Source organism: Phalangium opilio, unplaced genomic scaffold (genome assembly GCF_054372755.1).
Source record: "Phalangium opilio isolate 3A_F unplaced genomic scaffold, DU_Popi_V2 ptg000082l_1, whole genome shotgun sequence".
Lineage (NCBI taxonomy): Eukaryota > Metazoa > Arthropoda > Arachnida > Opiliones > Phalangiidae > Phalangium > Phalangium opilio.
In genome coordinates, this window is record NW_028324189.1 from 20,034,865 (window position 1) to 20,055,033 (window position 20,169).

The 20,169-nt window shown below is 41.7% G+C and overlaps 1 protein-coding gene, 9 non-coding genes and 1 pseudogene across 11 annotated transcripts; 1 reads left to right on the top strand and 10 right to left on the bottom strand.

Moving 5' to 3' along the window:
- The first annotated feature begins 4,569 nt into the window (after positions 1-4,569).
- LOC149653662 (uncharacterized) lies at positions 4,570-5,915 on the top strand. Of its 2 annotated transcripts, XR_016370907.1 has the most exons (4): positions 4,570-5,106; positions 5,324-5,488; positions 5,561-5,785; positions 5,851-5,915. XR_016370907.1 is itself a non-coding variant. In XM_089847145.1 (3 exons), the coding sequence occupies exons 1-3, from the start codon at positions 4,943-4,945 to the stop codon at positions 5,616-5,618; spliced, it is 387 nt and encodes a 128-aa protein (XP_089703271.1). In that variant the 5' UTR covers positions 4,570-4,942; the 3' UTR covers positions 5,619-5,824. The 2 variants fall into 2 exon arrangements, 1 of the variants encoding a protein (XP_089703271.1); XM_089847145.1 differs by lacking the exon at positions 5,851-5,915 and having other exon boundaries at positions 5,561-5,824.
- Positions 5,916-11,226: 5,311 nt separating this feature from the next.
- On the bottom strand, positions 11,227-11,380 carry LOC149653663 (5.8S ribosomal RNA). The gene has a single exon (XR_016371448.1). It is a non-coding gene; the product is annotated as a 5.8S ribosomal RNA (ribosomal RNA).
- A 681-nt stretch (positions 11,381-12,061) lies between these two features.
- LOC149653664 (small subunit ribosomal RNA) lies at positions 12,062-12,942 on the bottom strand (annotated as a pseudogene; the record flags this gene model as incomplete).
- On the bottom strand, positions 12,941-13,014 carry TRNAP-AGG (transfer RNA proline (anticodon AGG)). The gene has a single exon. It is a non-coding gene; the product is annotated as a tRNA-Pro (tRNA).
- An 88-nt stretch (positions 13,015-13,102) lies between these two features.
- TRNAP-CGG (transfer RNA proline (anticodon CGG)) lies at positions 13,103-13,174 on the bottom strand. The gene has a single exon. It is a non-coding gene; the product is annotated as a tRNA-Pro (tRNA).
- A 1,215-nt stretch (positions 13,175-14,389) lies between these two features.
- Positions 14,390-14,461, bottom strand: TRNAP-CGG (transfer RNA proline (anticodon CGG)). Its single transcript has one exon. It is a non-coding gene; the product is annotated as a tRNA-Pro (tRNA).
- A 1,213-nt stretch (positions 14,462-15,674) lies between these two features.
- On the bottom strand, positions 15,675-15,746 carry TRNAP-CGG (transfer RNA proline (anticodon CGG)). Its single transcript has one exon. It is a non-coding gene; the product is annotated as a tRNA-Pro (tRNA).
- Positions 15,747-16,797: 1,051 nt separating this feature from the next.
- On the bottom strand, positions 16,798-16,870 carry TRNAP-AGG (transfer RNA proline (anticodon AGG)). Its single transcript has one exon. It is a non-coding gene; the product is annotated as a tRNA-Pro (tRNA).
- A 1,533-nt stretch (positions 16,871-18,403) lies between these two features.
- On the bottom strand, positions 18,404-18,475 carry TRNAP-UGG (transfer RNA proline (anticodon UGG)). The gene has a single exon. It is a non-coding gene; the product is annotated as a tRNA-Pro (tRNA).
- A 570-nt stretch (positions 18,476-19,045) lies between these two features.
- On the bottom strand, positions 19,046-19,117 carry TRNAP-AGG (transfer RNA proline (anticodon AGG)). The gene has a single exon. It is a non-coding gene; the product is annotated as a tRNA-Pro (tRNA).
- Positions 19,118-19,848: 731 nt separating this feature from the next.
- Positions 19,849-19,920, bottom strand: TRNAP-AGG (transfer RNA proline (anticodon AGG)). Its single transcript has one exon. It is a non-coding gene; the product is annotated as a tRNA-Pro (tRNA).
- Between the last annotated feature and the right edge of the window lie 249 nt (positions 19,921-20,169).

Below are 20,169 nucleotides of genomic sequence, written 5' to 3' on the forward strand. Positions count from 1 at the left end.
GAAAAATGCGGGTTGTTTAACTTGTTTAGTTCGCGGTTCCGGCTTCGCATATATTTAAATTTAATTGAATAGATTTAATCTACATTACGGAAGATGGCAAACTAATGAGAAACATACGACCTGGCAGGGCGCTCAAAGTTTCACGCAATGCACAGCGTGTCTAATCGACCCATGAACCCAATGATCCACCGAATACATTCTCAAAATTTCCTTTTCAAAATAGGTCCGGGTCAAAAAGTCAAGTCAACAAAAAATTGGGCACGGTTGATCAATTTTAAATTCGGTGATCCAACTTCCGTTGGCGAGACCCAACTAGTTTCCTCACTCAAGTTGACTCAACTAAATGAGTCAAAAAGTTCTATGGTCCGAAAAGGCCTCAAGGCGATGAAATTGTTTTTTGATTTGCTGATAAAAGATACTAAATAAAAGGCCTAACACAAACTAAGGACCGAGGTAATGAAAATAAGGACTTACCATTTCAATAAGGCGCGTCAATTTAAACACTTTTTAAATCTCCGCCGCGACTAGAGAGTGACTGAGAGAGAGTTGAGGAAGGAGACTCGAAATGACTTTGTCTGGCGAAAGCGAGCTATTCGTGACGTAATAGATCATCACGTGACACGTGTCGGTGCCTTATCTTATCTATATCGCGTGTCCACCAAGGTCTATTGTAGACCACTTTTACGTAACGAGGAGGGAAATACAAGGGGGTGAAACTTTGCCTTCCGTAGCGCGTTTTAGCGCCTGCGCCGCGGGTATTGGGAATTTGCGCTATTGTAACCTTCCGCCGCCGCCTTATTTATGGATACTCGCGAGTTTCCGCTCAAGGAATGTCAGGTAGAATAGAGGATTAACACCCCGCGCGTTACCTTTGACCTTTCCCTAACTATAAAAGGTTCTCTCTCTGTTAACTAATCATTCAGTATCTCACCACTTTCCTGATGGCTTGGACCTTCTTCTATTGGATGTAGTCGTAATTAGCAATTATTATGCAGTTCTTTTGTTTGAAGAAAACCTAGATTCAGTACAAACCAAAGTTTAGTTTACCAGGATAAGCGCGTTGAGTCGGAGCTCAAAATCTTTCTTTTAAACTTTTATTTACTTTTATGATCACGGTGTTCCATTTAACTTCTTCAAGGGCGAGTTAAATGACTCAATACACGCATCTCTTGGGGAGCTGAGCAAAATTCGGCCCACCATCTCCGACTACGGCATCATTCCGAACGCGTAGAAACTGGAAGAAGAGCAAACACTGGCCTGCTTTCATTAATCTTGCACCGTATTTATCCGCATTATTGTAATTATCATTTATGTAATTTAAAATTATATTAAGTAAAACTGCTGTACAATTTTTGCGTTTCCAGTTTGTCGTGGTAAAATTCAATGTGGGGGGGGGGGAAATAACCATCAGAGGAACTCTTCTTTTTTACCCGCCCGCTATGCTCAGCTCACTAACTTATTCTCACTGACGGTACCGCACTTGTGGGTCTTACCTTAAGCTTATTGATAGCGTCGAACTTATTTAAAAGTTATGTCAAATCTAAGTAAACCTTACTTTGTTGAGAGTTTAAACTCTTCTGAGTCCAAAAATATGCTTAATAAATTTTAAATCTGAGGGAAAACACAGAAAAACACTTCGAAAACATGAAATTTGGGGGCAATAGTTTCATTGAAACATTAGTGGAACTATTGAGTTTTCAATAAGCCCAAATAAGGCCCCATTAAGAAATTTTAAATGTTTTTCCTGCATGGAAAAAAGTAATGAAATTTCCTACGTCCATAGTCTTTGGTCTCCAATTTATTTCCCGCACATATTAACCTTTCCAGTTTACCTTAAAAACATAACGATAATAGCATTCAAGTAAGCATTCGTGGCAATTTTGCTTAAATTATCAGTATATAAAGTGATTTGACTCTTTGGCTCATTTTAGTCAGAGTTTTTACTGAATCTTGCGTAATCCAAATTCAAAATATTAGTGAGTGGGAAACTATTTTATTTATTACTTCCAATTTAAATAATTTTGAGCTTTCGTACATAATAAAGGTATATTTATAGGAATAATAGGGTGTTTCCAGAACAACACTGGTAATAATTGATGTCGAAATTATAATTGTTTTCCAGCAAATAAGTTAGTATGGTATTTATTGGTAGCGTAACATGATAAATCTTTGTTTTATACATGTATACTTTAAAATTGTGTATTCCCATATAAATCTAATTCCTTTACTATTCTAAATCCTTATTTTAAATACTACCTGTTCTAGATCCTGGATTTTACCCTTTATAGGATCTGTCAAATACTATAGGTGTGTGTTTCGTCAACGATTTCGAGTCGAAAATATTCAATAACATTTTGTCCAAAGGGACACAGTTTCCAAGTTACGATTGGGGTGTTTTACGGATGATCCCTTAAATTTGATTTGAATTGTCTTTCGGTTTCTTAAATAAGGAGTCATCCGTAAAACACTACAATTATAGCTTGAATATGGTGGTTCGGTCTGGAAAATTTCATATAACATTTTATATTCAAAGTCGCCCAAAAAACCACCCCCACCACAATTTCTGACGGACTTTTCAGAAGTTTCCTGTATAATACATGAACCGTGGCCATCCGTTTTTGATGCCACTGATCTTTTTGCGTTTCTATCCAAAATGTGACTCTAAACGAACATGCAGTAACAGCAAAACCTCTCGCGTGTCAAGGGCCTTGAAATGACAAAGAAACGCGCTCTTATAGACGACTTTGAGGGGAGAAGATTACTGAACAAAACCCGCGCAGGCAATAGAGGAGAGTTATTATTCATAGAAAAATTATATGTACCCCTGGTAGCAATAAATGCTACAGAAGGAGAGAAACGCGTCAAATTTTCAGACTGAACCAAGTAACAGTGGCAAAACCCTCAACTCAGTCGTTACTTATTTGTTTTTGACAAAGTAGACCCTTCTAGTCCAGTTAATTTCTATTTTATACAAAATACAAATCCAAATTCAATAAGTCACGTTATGAGGAAAACCAAACCTTAAATTTTCGTCACGTTCCTAATTTCCGTTGACCTCCCCACGGATAGAGATTGCATGGGTAGTTTCGCTTAGTTTCCTACGGTTTAGACATGTCTAATACTGCAGTATTATTACTATGAAACAGACGATAGGTTTTGATAATGCAAAACAAGTTAAATAGCCATAAGATTATTTATCCTAGAGGGAGATGGGAAGAATTCTTACGTAAAAAAGAGATGGGGCAGTTTCTCTTTTGGGTTGGTTTTTTTTTGTTTCGAGGTACCATAGTTCCTTGTTGTGACGCTCTTCAATTTTTTTATAATGGTCTTTAGTCAGAAAATTCCAAGTCAAATTGGTATGTCTTGGTATTACGCATATAATTTACTTCATTTCAATGAGAATGGATTTAACCCAAGCAAATATAAGCCTAAAAAATCCATAAAATTGATCTTTCCTTACTTGTTACGATAATCAATGTAAAATGGAATTTAAACACGACTAATTTGCATTAGGATTGAATCTTAGATTGAATATAATTTTAGTCTTGTAATTTACTCTACTTGTATGAACGGTAAGTGGAGTGAATTCTGTTGGGTACCTCTATCATAATCAGTTATTGGGGAAATAGTATAAAAGTATTAAAAGAAGGCAGTTAGCCTTTAAACTGAAAAATAATATAAGAGTCGTATTTCTTCAAGGTAGCAGCAAAGGTCCATTACTTTATACCATATAGAATAAAGTAATGGACTTATGGTAGCAGTAGTAACAAATTTTAAATTGTTATTGTCAATTGAAATTGAACCAAGTTATTAAAATGACGGAACCAGTGTCACCAAGCTCAAAAGGTGAGCACAATCCACCTTTGACTGTAAAAAGGGATTACACTTAATATTAAATGCTCTATCATTGAACGCGTTAAAGAATGACCAATTAAAGGGAGGGTGGAAAAAAATTAAGTGATTTTTTTTATCAATTCTTCTGTTAATTATAACAGTAATCTGCCTAGTATAACATCCAGAAAATATCTCCAATTGTTTTTAAAATTATTTGAAATCAGCACATCCGTCCATAAGCGTAAAGCCCTGCCTTCTTGTTAACAAAATGTACGAGACGCTCTATATGGAATAAAATTTAGCGAGATTTGATAAAAATTGAGAGCCATGTGACAATAGTAGTGCGAGATATATAGTCACTCTATATCTTGTGCCACTGAAAATTTTGTTAAGAAAAAGGTAGAGGGTTACGCGGTTGGTCGGAGGTGCAAATTGAAAATTTTCCAACTAATTTGAATTTTAAAATCATTCCGAGATATTTCCTCGTTGTTTCACTATGCAGATTGGCCTTATGATTAGTAGAAGAATCTATTAAAAAACTACTTCATCTAACTATTCACCCTCCCTTTAAGAAGTTTTATTCGAAAAAATTTTGCCGGGAGTAGTGCTTTAAACTGAACATGAATATCCGATTTCTGATCCGAACAGATCAGATATAATTCCTTCCTTTCAGCTATCGGTTATAAAATTGAAAGCCAGTATCGACTCAGATCAGATGCATTTTTTTAGATAAACATTCAGATTACATCGTATCTGACATCAATACGAAGTTGTTGGCATTTCTATCGGTTATCTGTGGTATCTGACGTAAAATCGGATTACGTCACGTTTCGCTTGTATCCTGGATAGGTGAAACTCTAATAGGCATTGAGGTGTTCGTTTTTTCATAAAGAAAGGTTTTGAAGGCCCCTTTTTTTCAATTAACTAAAATACGCGGTATAGGCCAATATTAGGAAAACGGCTGCGTCCCTAAAAAACTTACGCTCATTGTTATATAGGGCCGTGTTTAGCAGAATCACCATTTAGTTTTCAACGGCGCGTTTGAACGTGAAGTGTAGGTCTCTGTACCTTAGGTATTTGCACCTCCTAAACGTATTTCGGAACGTTAATGTTAATGGCGTGCGTTAGGAGTGATATTATTGACGTGCCGGAACTTGCTCCAGCCTCTGCGCGATGCTACAGAAGTTATGTGTGGAAGCATTTCAGACTCGAACGCGTAGTTCTTATAGACGGTGTTACCAAAGACTTTGCAAAATGTCTATATTGTGACAAGTAAGTATGGCTTGTTTCCATTTGTTTTTAATTCTTCTTTAGTTAGACATGTAGCCCTTCGGTGAGATTGACAAAATAGATATCCAATTTGTTAATATGGTGTTTATGGTAAATTGGTTTCAAGTTTTTTAGATAATTTTATGAAGTGGCGTTAAACATTTTATCATTGTGTCTTTGTCAAAACAAAACAATTTAAGAATGTAAACGCTTTGTTCAGGGGAAAGTATGTTCAGGATAAGAAATCTAACCAAAGTACTGGTAACATGCGAACCCATTTACTTAAAAACATCCAGACAAATTGTATATTTGTTGGGGATTGGACGTCGAGGGAAACTATGAAGGTCCTGCCATATCTGCGAGGATTGTCCCGACGTCAAACCAAGTATAGGCCTACCGTTGCAGAATCGTAGACCTAGGCATTGTTTAATTACTCACTCTTATCTTCTACATACAGGATTCGGTCCCTAACTTACATTATCCTCGGTCTAAATTATTACGTTTTATCATATTAACTCACCAACCATTTCAAGTTGTCGAGGACGAGAGTTTTAGAGATTTACTTAGATGTTTAAATCCCGTAATGTTTGACTCTTGCTTAAAGGTCACAGGACCTACTATTAAGACTGATATACTAAAAGCGTATTCGGTCGAGACGGAAAATATTAAACGTCTTCTTCAAGTAGGTCTTATCAATACCTTCTTCTCAGACCTATTTCCGATAGCCACCTTTAATGTCGATTGCAGAAAACCACTGGCGTATTGTCTTTTACACATGACTGCTGGACATCTAAAAATATGTTGCCCTTTATAGCTTATCGCTTAGCTGCATATACTTTGAAAAATAATCGCTAGGTTTCTTTGAAACATAGTCTGTGATTCCAAGTAACAGTCGTTGGTGTCCAAGTTGAATTTCAAAATCATTAGGACAGTCTACATAATTTCCGTAATAGTCTTCTGGGTTTTCGCCGTCCTTGATAAACTTTACAATTTTCGTTTTGACAAACTGTTCCATTCTTGTTATATCTTCGCTTGTCAGTGTTCTCATGGACAATTGGTTGTCAAACCCCATTATTCTTAAAAGATTTTTTAAATAAACTGGTAGTTCTATAGAGAGATCTGAACAAACTATGGACCAAAATCTATCTCCTGGTTTAGGTGATGCCATATCTGACCCGATCTGACCCTAAAATCACCAACAGGAACGATATAAAGATTAGAACAATGCTGCGCAATGTCAGATAATACGCGAGTTCGAATGGAGAAACCGAGGGTCTTTACTTAAATTTAGAATGAAATGGACAAACAGTTTTATAATCGATTTAGATAGGTATCAAAACCAATGAAAAATCTTACCAAATAGTTTTGGTTAGTTTTATATAAATTTTCAATGTCTCCAAATATCAAGTGCAAAGTTTTTTAGTTGAAATAGTGACCAACTACTTTGAAAAAGTGACTAAATAGCAACTAAATTATAACTAAAAATCAACTTAATATTAAATCTTTAACTAGGAAACTTGAAAGAAAACATTGACAAGGCTTAGCATAAAAAACCGCCTGACTGACAATTAAAAATTCCACAACCAAACGAGTTAATAATGTAAAGAAATTTACAGTTTGTCTAACCGACTCAATATAATTTAAGGTCATTTACAATATTTCTGATTTAAATTACCAGTTTAATCTAGAAATAGTTAAGAGAAACTGACCTGTAAGCTTTCTAAAACTAGAACCTCTCTCCAAAAAATAGCATACTGCGCGAAAAGCGTACTCTATTACGCGGCGCTTTAGCCCACTCAATCATGCTGGCAGCGCAACCGAAAATACCGCGAAAACCAGTGTGAAAGAGATTTTTTTTTCATTTAAGGACTATCTTTTTTACTAATACAAGAAAACTTTGGAATATTGCCCTATTACACCCGTTTTTTGTAATAATATACCATAATACGTGAGACTTGAGAAATTTCCGATACTACATTGTATTATAAAAAAACAACACCGTATTACAGAAAATACATAGTATTACAAAATAATACACCGTAATACAAAAAATACACCGTAATACATGAATCTTTTCAAAAATTACTTCGTATTACAAAATATTTCCTTGTATTACACGAATCCCAGCATATTACCTAGTAATACATAGTATGACAGGGAATACATTATACTACTTCGTATTACTTAAATATTACAAATATTATTTCGTACTACAATCTAAAGCGTACACCTAATACACAAAGTGGTTTCCCCCTCGATGAAAGGGTTCACACAGACACATTTATATTTACTCTATTTTCGAAGATATTTAATTTGGAAGAATTCCATTTAACTGTTTCTACTACTATACTTTTTTTTGTCAAGATTGCCTTGAGCATGACGAAGGCGAGACTTGATTCCATCCTCCACTTCTTTCTTTGTGCATGAAAATGCATAGGTCTGTTGACATAGATGCCGCTATTTTAATAAAGTTTATCGTACATTTACTTAGTTATTGAAATGCGATAACATTTTGGGGATTAAAATTGGACTCGCCGATTATTTGGGAAGTCATAATAAAATGTTTAAACCTTTTTTGGCTATTCTACCCTCCCAATTAAGCAAAACCAAAACTTCGTCTGTCAATATTTGCAAAAAAATTCTTTTGACAAAGCTCTTGACTTTGGACCCTCTAATACTTTTCAAATATTGAAGCTAGATGTGCAAAATAGATAATTTGTTAATATCTAAATCAATCCCGGCGAGAAAAAGAGAAAGAATGAAGTCTTATTTCACTTTTACCTCAAAGATTTGTGATATAGTTCGGACGGTTCATAAACTACAACACTCAATTATTTAGGATTGGGCTATTGGTTTTTGTTACATCACTTAATGGGAAGGAGCAGGTTAAAATTTCTTTAAAATTGATGACCCAGCTTTTGAATGGTCCCTTGTTGAAATATGCATCATCAAATAGTAATTCGCATATTAGAAAATATGTCAAGTTTTGATCTGTTTCATATACTTACAAATTGTCCCCTTGACTCTGTTGATTCGAACTTTTCTTCAAGCTTTTCAAGCTCGTAAAGTGTTTGAATCGTTAAAAGATGAAACGTTGGAAGGTTCTCCATAATGTGTCGGCATTGTGGACTGGACATTGAATTAGTGCAGCTGAAATCCGGCTTGACAGGAATTGTTTGAACCGGAACGTTTTCGTTTGAAAAACAACCCGTACTTGCATTTCACTATTGGTACCGGTGTCTAACACATTTTCTGGGATGATTGAAAGATCGTCGTGACCTGGTGACTGAACGGAAGCTCTGCTGTAAGCTGATGAGGAAAGGTAGATTCATTATCCCGCGGCAGTTTATGTCAGGGAACAAACGGGTTTTCCGTGAGATCCATGACGAGCCCCGAAGGGCCAAAGCCGGGAGAAAGGGAAACTCCGCGTACTTTTCTGCGCAAACTAAAGCCGAAGAGAGAATTCCGGTAAATTAAACTAAGTTTTTTAAGACGATAATTACTAAGTTTAAAACACTACAAGATAATTAAGGATAAAACTATACGACGAGAGAGCTTTAAAATGCGACCGCTCGCGAGGAAAAAATTATTTTATCAAAAAATTTAATTCATGGACATTTTCTACAAAATTGTTTTCTATTACAAAGGAATACTTTCTCGTTATGTCTAAAGCACGCTTCTGTGATGAAGAAGTCTTCATTGCGAATTCAGAGATCCCTGTTTGGCGACGCTTTGTAGCATTGAATTTTCCAGCATAATCTTGGTCCAAAATCTATAGGTGATGGAGTCTCAGTTCTTGCATCACTCAAACTGCTTGAAGGCCGTGAGTGAAAAGAGGACTGTGATTGCGTTGAATCAATGTCAAGATTAAAAAGTATGACCCCATCATTAGGCGAGTCTAAAATGTTGCTTGAAATTTGTTTCTTGGGACATTTCGACAAATGTGTTTTAATACGTTCTGGTCTTGCACTAACTTCACATGAACAGTATTTACATTTAACCTTAGTTGATGTTGATGAGGATGATCCAATCCTTAAAACTTCACTCCAAACAGGATCTTCTTTCCTTCCGCTTGAACTAGTTTTCGGCATCTTTTATCTTCTTTAATTCTTTATTTCATTATTTTATTGAATTTAATCTGATATTCATATGTAAACTTATGAAGTAATAGTCTAACGCTAAGTAGAAACTTCAAAAATAGTCTCAGAAATTTGTAGCAGATGATTTCTCACTTCGAAAAAGTGCGTGACACAAGAAAAATCGGTTGTTTTTATTTTAGCCGGTTATAACCAATAAAAGCCAGTTATAACCAATAAAAACCACTGGCCTGGCTTTTTTTAAAAAAAATCCGGCTTTTTTCCAACCCTGCCCCAAGGCCTCTAATCATTCGCTTTGCCGGATGAGACTGCATTCTCCTAGTGCCAGCTATCCTGAATGAAACTTTGGAGGGAACCAGCTACTAGATGGTTCGATTAGTCTTTTGCCCCTATACCCAGGTCTGACGATCGATTTGCACGTCAGAATCGCAGCGGACCTACACCAGAGTTGCCTCTGGCTTCGTCCTGCCCAGGCATATATCACCATCTTTCGGGTCCCAACGTGTACGTTCTTGCTCCGCCCCGTAAACGAGGCGATCGGGACGGGCCCTTGGTGCGCCCACGAACGCGAGGCTCGCGGGATCTCAAGGCAACCGGCCGAACCGGTGTTCACTTTCATTTCGCCTTTGGGCCTATTCAAGACCCAATGACTCGCGCACATGTTAGAATCCTTGGTCCGGGTTTCAAGACGGGTCGGGTGGGTTAGCGACCTACTCGCTGCTGACCACTTGAGCATCGACGAGTGCGAACGGAAACCAGCGGAGATCGTCGGCAGCCGCCCACGCAAAGGTGAAACGACAAACCAAACGACATCACCTGTCCCGCCGCTTCGTTCCCGGTAAAGGGAGTGCTCGGTGTAGCCCGCACAGGGCTAAAATCGTCCCCGGTCTGGCGAAGGCTCACTCGTGAAACGAGCTCGCTAAAACACTGGTGGAAACTCCGCGATGGAGAAACCACCCACCACCTTCCGGCGCCCGCTTTCAAAGACGGACAAATTTCAGTGATCAGCGTAGTTCGAACGGAAGGAAATGCGCCAAACGGCCCGCAGCTATCGCCCGCCTGGCCGACCGAGGTCCGCACCGTTAGAGACGAACGACGCACGCGGCCACGTCCGACTGAACCCCTCCGACGATGACCTTGGAGGGCCCACCCGTTTACCTGTAAACGGTTTCACGCACTCTTGAACTCTCTCTTCAAAGTTCTTTACAACTTTCCTTCACGGTACTTGTTCGCTATCGGTTTCGTTGACGAATTTAGCTATAGATTGAGTTTATTACCCACCTAAGGCTGTATTCTCAATCAATTCGACTCCAAGGAGTTTTGCTTGACTATGGGTCTTGCACCCTCTATGGGCGAGAGCCCCAGTCAGGGGGACTTGCGCTTAGGTCAACCTTCGGTCGCGCTACTCCTAAACACCAAATAGCACTCCCACCCCATTCGAACGGGTGCTTGGGTGCTGGGCTTCTCCCTGTTCGCTCGCCACTACTAAGGGAATCTCTGTTAATTTCTTTTCTTCCGCTTATTTATATGCTTAAATTCAGCGGGTTATCTCGTCTGATCTGAGGTCGACAGTTTTAATAAATCGTGGTGGCTAGCGTAACTTCCTATTAACCCGCCCGCAGAATCCTTCGGAGAGAACCCTAGGGCGCGCTTTCGAAAGCATCGAGACGCGTAGCCGAACGCCATTTCATACGAAAACAAGCGTAAAACCGACCACGTCGAACGAATTAGATCGAGGACCGAAATCGTTCGAATGGCCCGGACCATCGCGAGACGAACTTGCAGAGAAAATGTTATAGAGCATTACTCGGAAGCCGCTCTGGTTCTTATGGTTTTTAAGGCATAGCACGAATCGAACGTGCGACAACGCCACGGCGAGTCGACGAACAAGACGAAACACGAGATTTAAACCGATCTCGATTCCCGAAAGGTAAACTTTCGTGAACAAAGAAACACGGTCACGTTAGAACCGACTAATCGTCTTCGAATTACTGAGTACGAAAAGCGGTCGCAGTGGTCAGTAATCCGACCCTCAGACAGGAGAAACCTCGGGAAAGACCCGAGGTCGCAATGTGCGTTTGAAAGATAAGTGCTCAATGTGTCCACCAATTCGCACCAAGTCTCGCAGCTGGCTGCGTTCTTCATCGACCCACTAATCGAGTGATCCACCGCTTAGAGTTGTATATTTTTATATTTTTCAAAAATACAAACCCTTGATATGAAGCACTTTCTGTCAAGAAAGGCGGAGGCTTGGTACGCCCTATGATAGAGGTTATACGGATAGTGCCGGGAATTCACCGCGGAAAAAGGTTAAACTCCCAAAAATGGAATCGAGCTGCGGCGGATTTGACTTCCGCGGCCCGAGACCTCTATTTTCCATGCCCTCAAACACTAAAGATTCCGCACTCGAATAGTCTGGTCCGCCGAGATTTTCTTGATTCCACCGGAGAGCGATTTCTACCCGTCGCGACCCGTTCGACGGAAATAACGACGCGACTAAGCCAGCCAGGGACTTTCGAAGGGAGCACCACGATGGTGAATCCAAACTTCGGTCTGTACACCCGTTAATCACTCGTCGACGCCGTAAGAAAAGTTTACGGCGCTTCTCGTGTCGTGAAGGCACTGCTATGTCGCGAAGGAAATTGCATCGTGAACAGATCAACCGTCGAAACCTTGCCGGTGGGGGTTTTGGGTAAAGAACGCGACGAAACGTTCTTTACGGTGACGAAACCCTTCTTCCCAAGAAGATTAAAAAAATTTTGAAAAGTTATTTCGCCGAGTAACTCGTTTTAATAAAAACTCGTACCCATACAATGGCGCCGGTTAAACCTTTTCGGAACGGCAATTTTTCGATAATGATCCTTCCGCAGGTTCACCTACGGAAACCTTGCTACGACTTTTAATTCCTCTAAATGATTAAGTTTGGTCATTTTTCCGGTACGTTGGGGCCACTCGAAAGTCGCTCCGAGCACCAGTCCGAAGACCTCACTAAATCATTCAATGGGTAGTAGCGACGGGCGGTGTGTGCAAAGGGCAGGGACGTAATCAACACGAGCTTATGACTCGCGCTTACTGGGAATTCCTGGTTCAAGGGGGACAATTACAAGCCCCTATACCTATCACGAAGGAGGTTCATCGGGTTACCCAGTCCTGCCGGACAGGGGTAAACACACACTGATTCCTTCAGTGTAGCGCGCGTGCGGCCCCGGACATCTAAGGGCATCACAGACCTGTTATTGCTCTGCTTCGTGCGGCTAAACGCCGCTTGTCCCTCTGGGAATTCCTGGTTCAAGGGGGACAATTACAAGCCCCTATACCTATCACGAAGGAGGTTCATCGGGTTACCCAGTCCTGCCGGACAGGGGTAAACACACACTGATTCCTTCAGTGTAGCGCGCGTGCGGCCCCGGACATCTAAGGGCATCACAGACCTGTTATTGCTCTGCTTCGTGCGGCTAAACGCCGCTTGCCCCTCTAAGAAGGAAGACCGACACAATTGATCGGTCGCCTATTTAGTAGGCTAGAGTCTCGTTCGTTATCGGAATTAACCAGAAAAATCGATCCACCAATTAAGAACTGCCATGCACCACCACCCACCGAATCACGAAAGAGCTCTTAATCTGTCAATCCTTCCAGTGTCCGGGCCGGGTAAGTTTTCCCGTGTTTAGTCAAATTAAGCCGCAGGCTCCACTCCTGGTGGTGCTTTCCGGCAATTCCTTTAAGTTTACTTCTGCAAAAGCTCGGGTCCGTCCGGGATTTGAACCCGGGACCACTCGCACCCTAAGCGAGTATCATACCCCTAGACCAACGGACGAAGTATCACACTGAAACATGCTTAACTCGTAGGCCTACAATTTAACTAGTTGCATTTAAATAGTCACCAAATTACTTTTGCAAAACTCGGGTCCGTCCGGGATTTGAACCCGGGACCACTCACACCCGAAGCGAGTATCATACCCCTAGACCAACTGACCATGTATGACACCGAAACATGCTCAACTCGTAGGCCTACAATTTAACTAGTTGCATTTAAATAGTCACCAAATTACTTCTGCAAAAATTCGGGTCCGTCCGGGATTTGAACCCGGGACCACTCACACCCGAAGCGAATATCATACACCTAGACCAACGGACCATGTATGACAGTGAGACATGCTCAACTCGTAGGCCTAAAATTTAACTAGTTGCATTTAAATAGTCGCTAAATTACATCTGCAAAACTCGGGTCCGTCCGGGATTTGAACCCGGGACCACTTGCACCCAAAGCGAGTATCATACCCCTAGATCAACGGACCATGTGAGCAACAAAAACATGCTCAACTCAAAGGCCAACCCTGTAGTTAAATGCATTTAAATAGTCGCTAAATTACAACTGCAAAAACTCGGGTCCGTTCGGGATTTGAACCCGGGACCACTCACACCCGAAGCAAATATCTTATCCCTAGACCAACGGACGAAGTATGACACTGAAACATGCTCAACTCGTAGTCCTACTATTTAACTAGTTGCATTTAAATAGTCACTAAATTACTTCTGCAAAAACTCGGATCCGTCAGGGATTTGAACCCGGGACCACTCGAACCCTAAGCGAGTATCATACCCCTAGACCAACGGACCATGTGCGTAACAAAAACATGCTCAACTCAAACGCCAACCCTGTAGTTAAATGCATTTAAATAGTCGCTAAATTACAACTGCAAAAACTTGGGTCCGTCCGGGATTTGAACCCGGGACCACTTGCACCCAAAGCAAGTATCTTACCCCTAGATCAACTGACCATGTGAGCAACTAAAACATGCTCAACTCAAAGGCCAACCCTGTCGTTAAATGCATTTAAATAGTCACTAAATTACTTCTGCAAAAACTTGGGTCCGTCCGGGATTTGAACCCGGAACCACTTGCACCCGAAGCGAGTATCATACCTATAGACCAACTGACAATGTACGACCCTGAAACATGCTCAACTCGTAGGTCTACAATTTAACTAGTTGCATTGAAATAGTCGCTAAATTACTTCTGCAAAAGCTCGGGTCCGTCCGGGATTTGAACCCGGGACCACTCACACCCGAAGCGAATATCTTACCCCTAGACCAACGGACGAAGTATGACACTGAAACATGCTCAACTCGTAGGCCTACAATTTAACTAGTTGCATTTAAATAGTCACCAAATTACTTCTGCAAAAACTTAGGTCCGTCCGGGATTTGAACCCGGGACCACTCGCACCCGAAGCGAGTATCATACCCCTATACCAACGGACCATGTGAGCAACTAAAACATGCTCAACTCAAACGCCAACCCTGTAGTTAAATGCATTTAAATAGTCGCTAAATTACTTCTGCAAAACTCGGGTCCGTCCGGGATTTGAACCCGGGACCACTCACACCCGAAGCGAATATCATACACCTAGACCAACGGACCATGTATGACAGTGAGACATGCTCAACTCGTAGGCCTACAATTTAACTAGTTGCATTTAAATAGTCGCTAAATTACATCTGCAAAACTCGGGTCCGTCCGGGATTTGAACCCGGGACCACTTGCACCCAAAGCGAGTATCATACCCCTAGATCAACGGACCCTGTGAGCAACAAAAACATGCTCAACTCAAAGGCCAACCCTGTAGTTAAATGCATTTAAATAGTCGCTAAATTACAACTGCAAAAACTCGGGTCCATTCGGGATTTGAACCCGGGACCACTCACACCCGAAGCAAATATCTTACCCCTAGACCAACGGACGAAGTATGACACTGAAACATGCTCAACTCGTAGTCCTACTATTTAACTAGTTGCATTTAAATAGTCACTAAATTACTTCTGCAAAAACTCGGGTCCGTCAGGGATTTGAACCCGGGACCACTCGAACCCTAAGCGAGTATCATACCCCTAGACCAACGGACCATGTGCGTAACAAAAACATGCTCAACTCAAACGCCAACCCTGTAGTTAAATGCATTTAAATAGTCGCTAAATTACAACTGCAAAAACTTGGGTCCGTCCGGGATTTGAACCCGGGACCACTTGCACCCAAAGCGAGTATCTTACCCCTAGATCAACTGACCATGTGAGCAACTAAAACATGCTCAACTCAAAGGCCAAACCTGTAGTTAAATGCATTTAAATAGTCACTAAATTACTTCTGCAAAAACTTGGGTCCGTCCGGGATTTGAACCCGGAACCACTCGCACCCGAAGCGAGTATCATACCCGTAGACCAACTGACAATGTACGACCCTGAAACATGCTCAACTCGTAGGTCTACAATTTAACTAGTTGCATTTAAATAGTCACCAAATTACTTCTGCAAAAACTTGGGTCCGTCCGGGATTTAAACCCGGGACCACTCACACCCTAAGCGAGTATCATACCCCTAGACCAACGGACGAAGTATGACACTGAAACATGCTTAACTCGTAGGCCTACAATTTAACTAGTTGCATTTAAATAGTCACCAAATTACTTTTGCAAAACTCGGGTCCGTCCGGGATTTGAACCCGGGACCACTCACACCCGAAGCGAGTATCATACCCCTAGACCAACTGACCATGTATGACACTGAAACATGCTCAACTCGTAGGCCTACAATTTAACTAGTTGCATTTAAATAGTCACCAAATTACTTCTGCAAAGACTTAGGTCCGTCCGGGATTTGAACCCGGGACCACTCGCACCCGAAGCGAGTATCATACCCCTATAAAAACGGACCATGTGAGCAACTAAAACATGCTCAACTCAAACGCCAACCCTGTAGTTAAATGCATTTAAATAGTCGCTAAATTACTTCTGCAAAACTCGGGTCCGTCCGGGATTTGAACCCGGGACCACCCACACCCGAAGCGAATATCATACACCTAGACCAACGGACCATGTATGACAGTGAGACATGCTCAACTCGTAGGCCTACAATTTAACTAGTTGCATTTAAATAGTCGCTAAATTACATCTGCAAAACTCGGGTCCGTCCGGGATTTGAACCCGGGACCACTTGCACCCAAAGCGAGTATCATACCCCTAGATCAACGGACCATGTGCGTAACAAAAACATGCTCAACTCAAACGCCAACCCTGTAGTTAAATGCATTTAAATAGTCACTAAATTACTTCTGCAAAAACTCGGGTCCGTCAGGGATTTCAACCCGGAACCACTCGAACCCTAAGCGAGTATCATACCCCTAGACCAACGGACCATGTGCGTAACTAAAACTTGCTCAATTCATAGGCCTACCCTGTAGTTAGTTGCATTTAAATAGTCACTAAATTACTTCTGCAAAAACTCGGGTCCGTCACGGAATTGAACCCGGGACCACTCGAACCCTAAGCGAGTATCATACCCCTAGACCAACGGTCCATGTGCGTAACTAAAACATGCTCAACTCATAGGCCTACCCTGTAGTTAGTTGCATTTAAATAGTCACTAAATTACTTCTGCAAAAACTTGGGTCCGTCCGGGATTTGAACCCGGAACCACTCGCACCCGAAGTGAGTATCATACCCCTAGACCAACTGACCATGTGAGCAACTAAAACATGCTCAACTCAAAGGCCAACCCTGTAGTTAGATGCATTTAAATAGACACTAAATTACTTCTGCAAAAACTGGGATCCGTCCGGGATTTGAACCCGGGACCACTCGCACCCTAAGCGAGTATCATACCCTTAGACCAACGGACGAAGTATGACACTGAAACATGCTCAACTCGGAGTCCTACAATTTAACTAGTTGCATTTAAATAGTCACCAAATTACTTCTGCAAAACTCGGGTCCGTCCGGGATTTGAACCCGGGACCACTCGAACCCTAAGCGAGTATCATACCTACAGACCAACATAACGTGTGCGTAACTAAAACATGGTCAACTCATAGGCCTACCCTGTAGTTAGTTGCATTTAAATATTCACTAAATTACTTCTGCAAAAACTTGTGTCCGTTCGGGATTTGAACCCAGGACCACTCACACCCGAAGCGAATATCATACCCCTAGACCAACGGACCTTGTATGACACTGAGACATGCTCAACTCGTAATCCTACAATTTAACTAGTTGCATTTATATAGTCACTAAATTACTTCTGCAAAAACTCGGGTCCGTCAGGGATTTGAACCCGGGACCACTCGAACCCTAAGCGAGTATCATACCTATAGACCAACAGAACGTGTGCGTAACTAAAACATGCTCAACTCATAGGCCTACCCTGTAGTTAGTTGCATTTAAATATTCACTAAATTACTTCTGCAAAAACTTGGGTCCGTCCGAGATTTGAACCCGGAACCACTCGCACCCGAAGCGAGTATCATACCCCTAGACCAACGGTCGAATTATGACACTGAAACATGCTCAACTCGAGGCCTACAATTTAACTAGTTGCATTTAAATAGTCACCAAATTACTTCTTCAAAACTCGGGTCCGTCCGGGATTTGAACCCGGGACCACTCGCACCCAAAGCGAGTATCATACCCTTAGACCAACGGACGAAGTATGACACTGAAACATGCTCAACTCGGAGTCCTACAATTTAACTAGTTGCATTTAAATAGTCACCAAATTACTTCTGCAAAACTCGGGTCCGTCCGGGATTTGAACCCGGGACCACTCGAACCCTAAGCGAGTATCATACCTACAGACCAACATAACGTGTGCGTAACTAAAACATGCTCAACTCATAGGCCTACCCTGTAGTTAGTTGCATTTAAATATTCACTAAATTACTTCTGCAAAAACTTGTGTCCGTTCGGGATTTGAACCCAGGACCACTCACACCCGAAGCGAATATCATACCCCTAGACCAACGGACCTTGTATGACACTGAGACATGCTCAACTCGTAATCCTACAATTTAACTAGTTGCATTTATATAGTCACTAAATTACTTCTGCAAAAACTCGGGTCCGTCAGGGATTTGAACCCGGGACCACTCGAACCCTAAGCGAGTATCATACCTATAGACCAACAGAACGTGTGCGTAACTAAAACATGCTCAACTCATAGGCCTACCCTGTAGTTAGTTGCATTTAAATATTCACTAAATTACTTCTGCAAAAACTTGGGTCCGTCCGAGATTTGAACCCGGAACCACTCGCACCCGAAGCGAGTATCATACCCCTAGACCAACGGTCGAATTATGACACTGAAACATGCTCAACTCGAGGCCTACAATTTAACTAGTTGCATTTAAATAGTCACCAAATTACTTCTTCAAAACTCGGGTCCGTCCGGGATTTGAACCCGGGACCACTCGCACCCAAAGCGAGTATCATACCGCTAGACCAACGGACCATGTGCGTAACTAAAACATGCTCAACTCATAGGCCTACCCTGTAGTTAGTTGCATTTAAATAGTCACTAAATTACTTCTGCAAAAACTTGGGTCCGTCCGGGATTTGAACCCGGGACCACTCGCACCCGAAGCGAGTATCATACCCCTATACCAACTGACCATGTATGACACTGAAACATGCTCAACTCGTGTTCCTACAATTTAACTAGTTGCTTTGAAATAGACGCTAAATTACTTCTGCAAAACTCGGGTTCGTCCGGGATTTAAACCCGGGACCACTCACACCCGAAGCGAGTATCATACCTCTACACCAACGGACCATGTATGACACTGAAACATGCTCAACTCGTAGGCCTACAATTTAACTAGTTGCATTTAAATAGTCGCTAATTTACTTCTGCAAAACTCGGGTCCGTCCGGGATTTGAACCCGGGACCACTCACACCCGAAGCGAGTATCATACCTCTACACCAACGGACGAAGTATGACGCTGAAACATGCTCAACTCATAGGCCTACAATTTAACTAGTTGCATTTAAATAGTCACCAAATTACTTCTGCAAAAACTCTGGTCCGTCCGGGAATTGAACCCGGGACCACTCGTACCCTAAGCGAGCATCATACCCCTAGATCAACGGACCCTGTGAGTAACTAAAACATGCTCAACTCAAAGGCCAACCTTGTAGTTAAATGCATTTAAATAGTCACTAAATTGCTTCTGCAAAAACTCGGGTCCGTTCGGGATTTGAACCCGTGACCACTCACACCCGAAGCGAGAATCATACCCCTAGACCAACTGACCATGTATGACACTGAAACATGCTCAACTCGTAGGTCTACAATTTAACTAGTTGCATTTAAATAGTCACCAAATTACTTCTGCAAAACTCGGGTCCGTCAGCGATTTGAACCGGGGACCACTCACACCCGAAGCGAGTATCATACCCCTAGACCAACGGACCATGTATGACACTGAGACATGCTAAACCCGTAGGCCTACAATTAAACTCGTTGCATTTAAATAGTCACTAAATTACTTCTGAAAAAACTCGGGTCCGTCCGAGATTTGAACCCGGGACCACTCACATCCGAAGCGAGTATCATACCCCTATACCAACTGATTATGTATGACACTGAAACATGCTCAACTCGTAGGCCTACAATTTAACTAGTTGCATTTAAATAGTCGCTAATTTACTTCTGCAAAACTCGGGTCCGTCCGGGATTTGAACCCGGGACCACTCACACCCGAAGCGAGTATCATACCTCTACACCAACGGACGAAGTATGACGCTGAAACATGCTCAACTCATAGGCCTACAATTTAACTAGTTGCATTTAAATAGTCACCAAATTACTTCTGCAAAAACTCTGGTCCGTCCGGGAATTGAACTCGGGACCACTCGTACCCTAAGCGAGCATCATACCCCTAGATCAACGGACCCTGTGAGTAACTAAAACATGCTCAACTCAAAGGCCAACCTTGTAGTTAAATGCATTTAAATAGTCACTAAATTGCTTCTGCAAAAACTCGGGTCCGTTCGGGATTTGAACCCGTGACCACTCACACCCGAAGCGAGAATCATACCCCTAGACCAACTGACCATGTATGACACTGAAACATGCTCAACTCGTAGGTCTACAATTTAACTAGTTGCATTTAAATAGTCACCAAATTACTTCTGCAAAACTC

Coding starts and splice junctions, on each gene's coding strand:
- LOC149653662 (XM_089847145.1), top strand. CDS start 4,943: ATGTTAATGGCGTGCGTTAGGAGTGATATTATTGACGTGCCGGAACTT. Junction 5,107..5,323: donor AAATGTCTATATTGTGACAA/GTAAGTATGGCT, acceptor CGCTTTGTTCAG/GGGAAAGTATGTTCAGGATA. Junction 5,489..5,560: donor TTGTCCCGACGTCAAACCAA/GTATAGGCCTAC, acceptor TTCTACATACAG/GATTCGGTCCCTAACTTACA.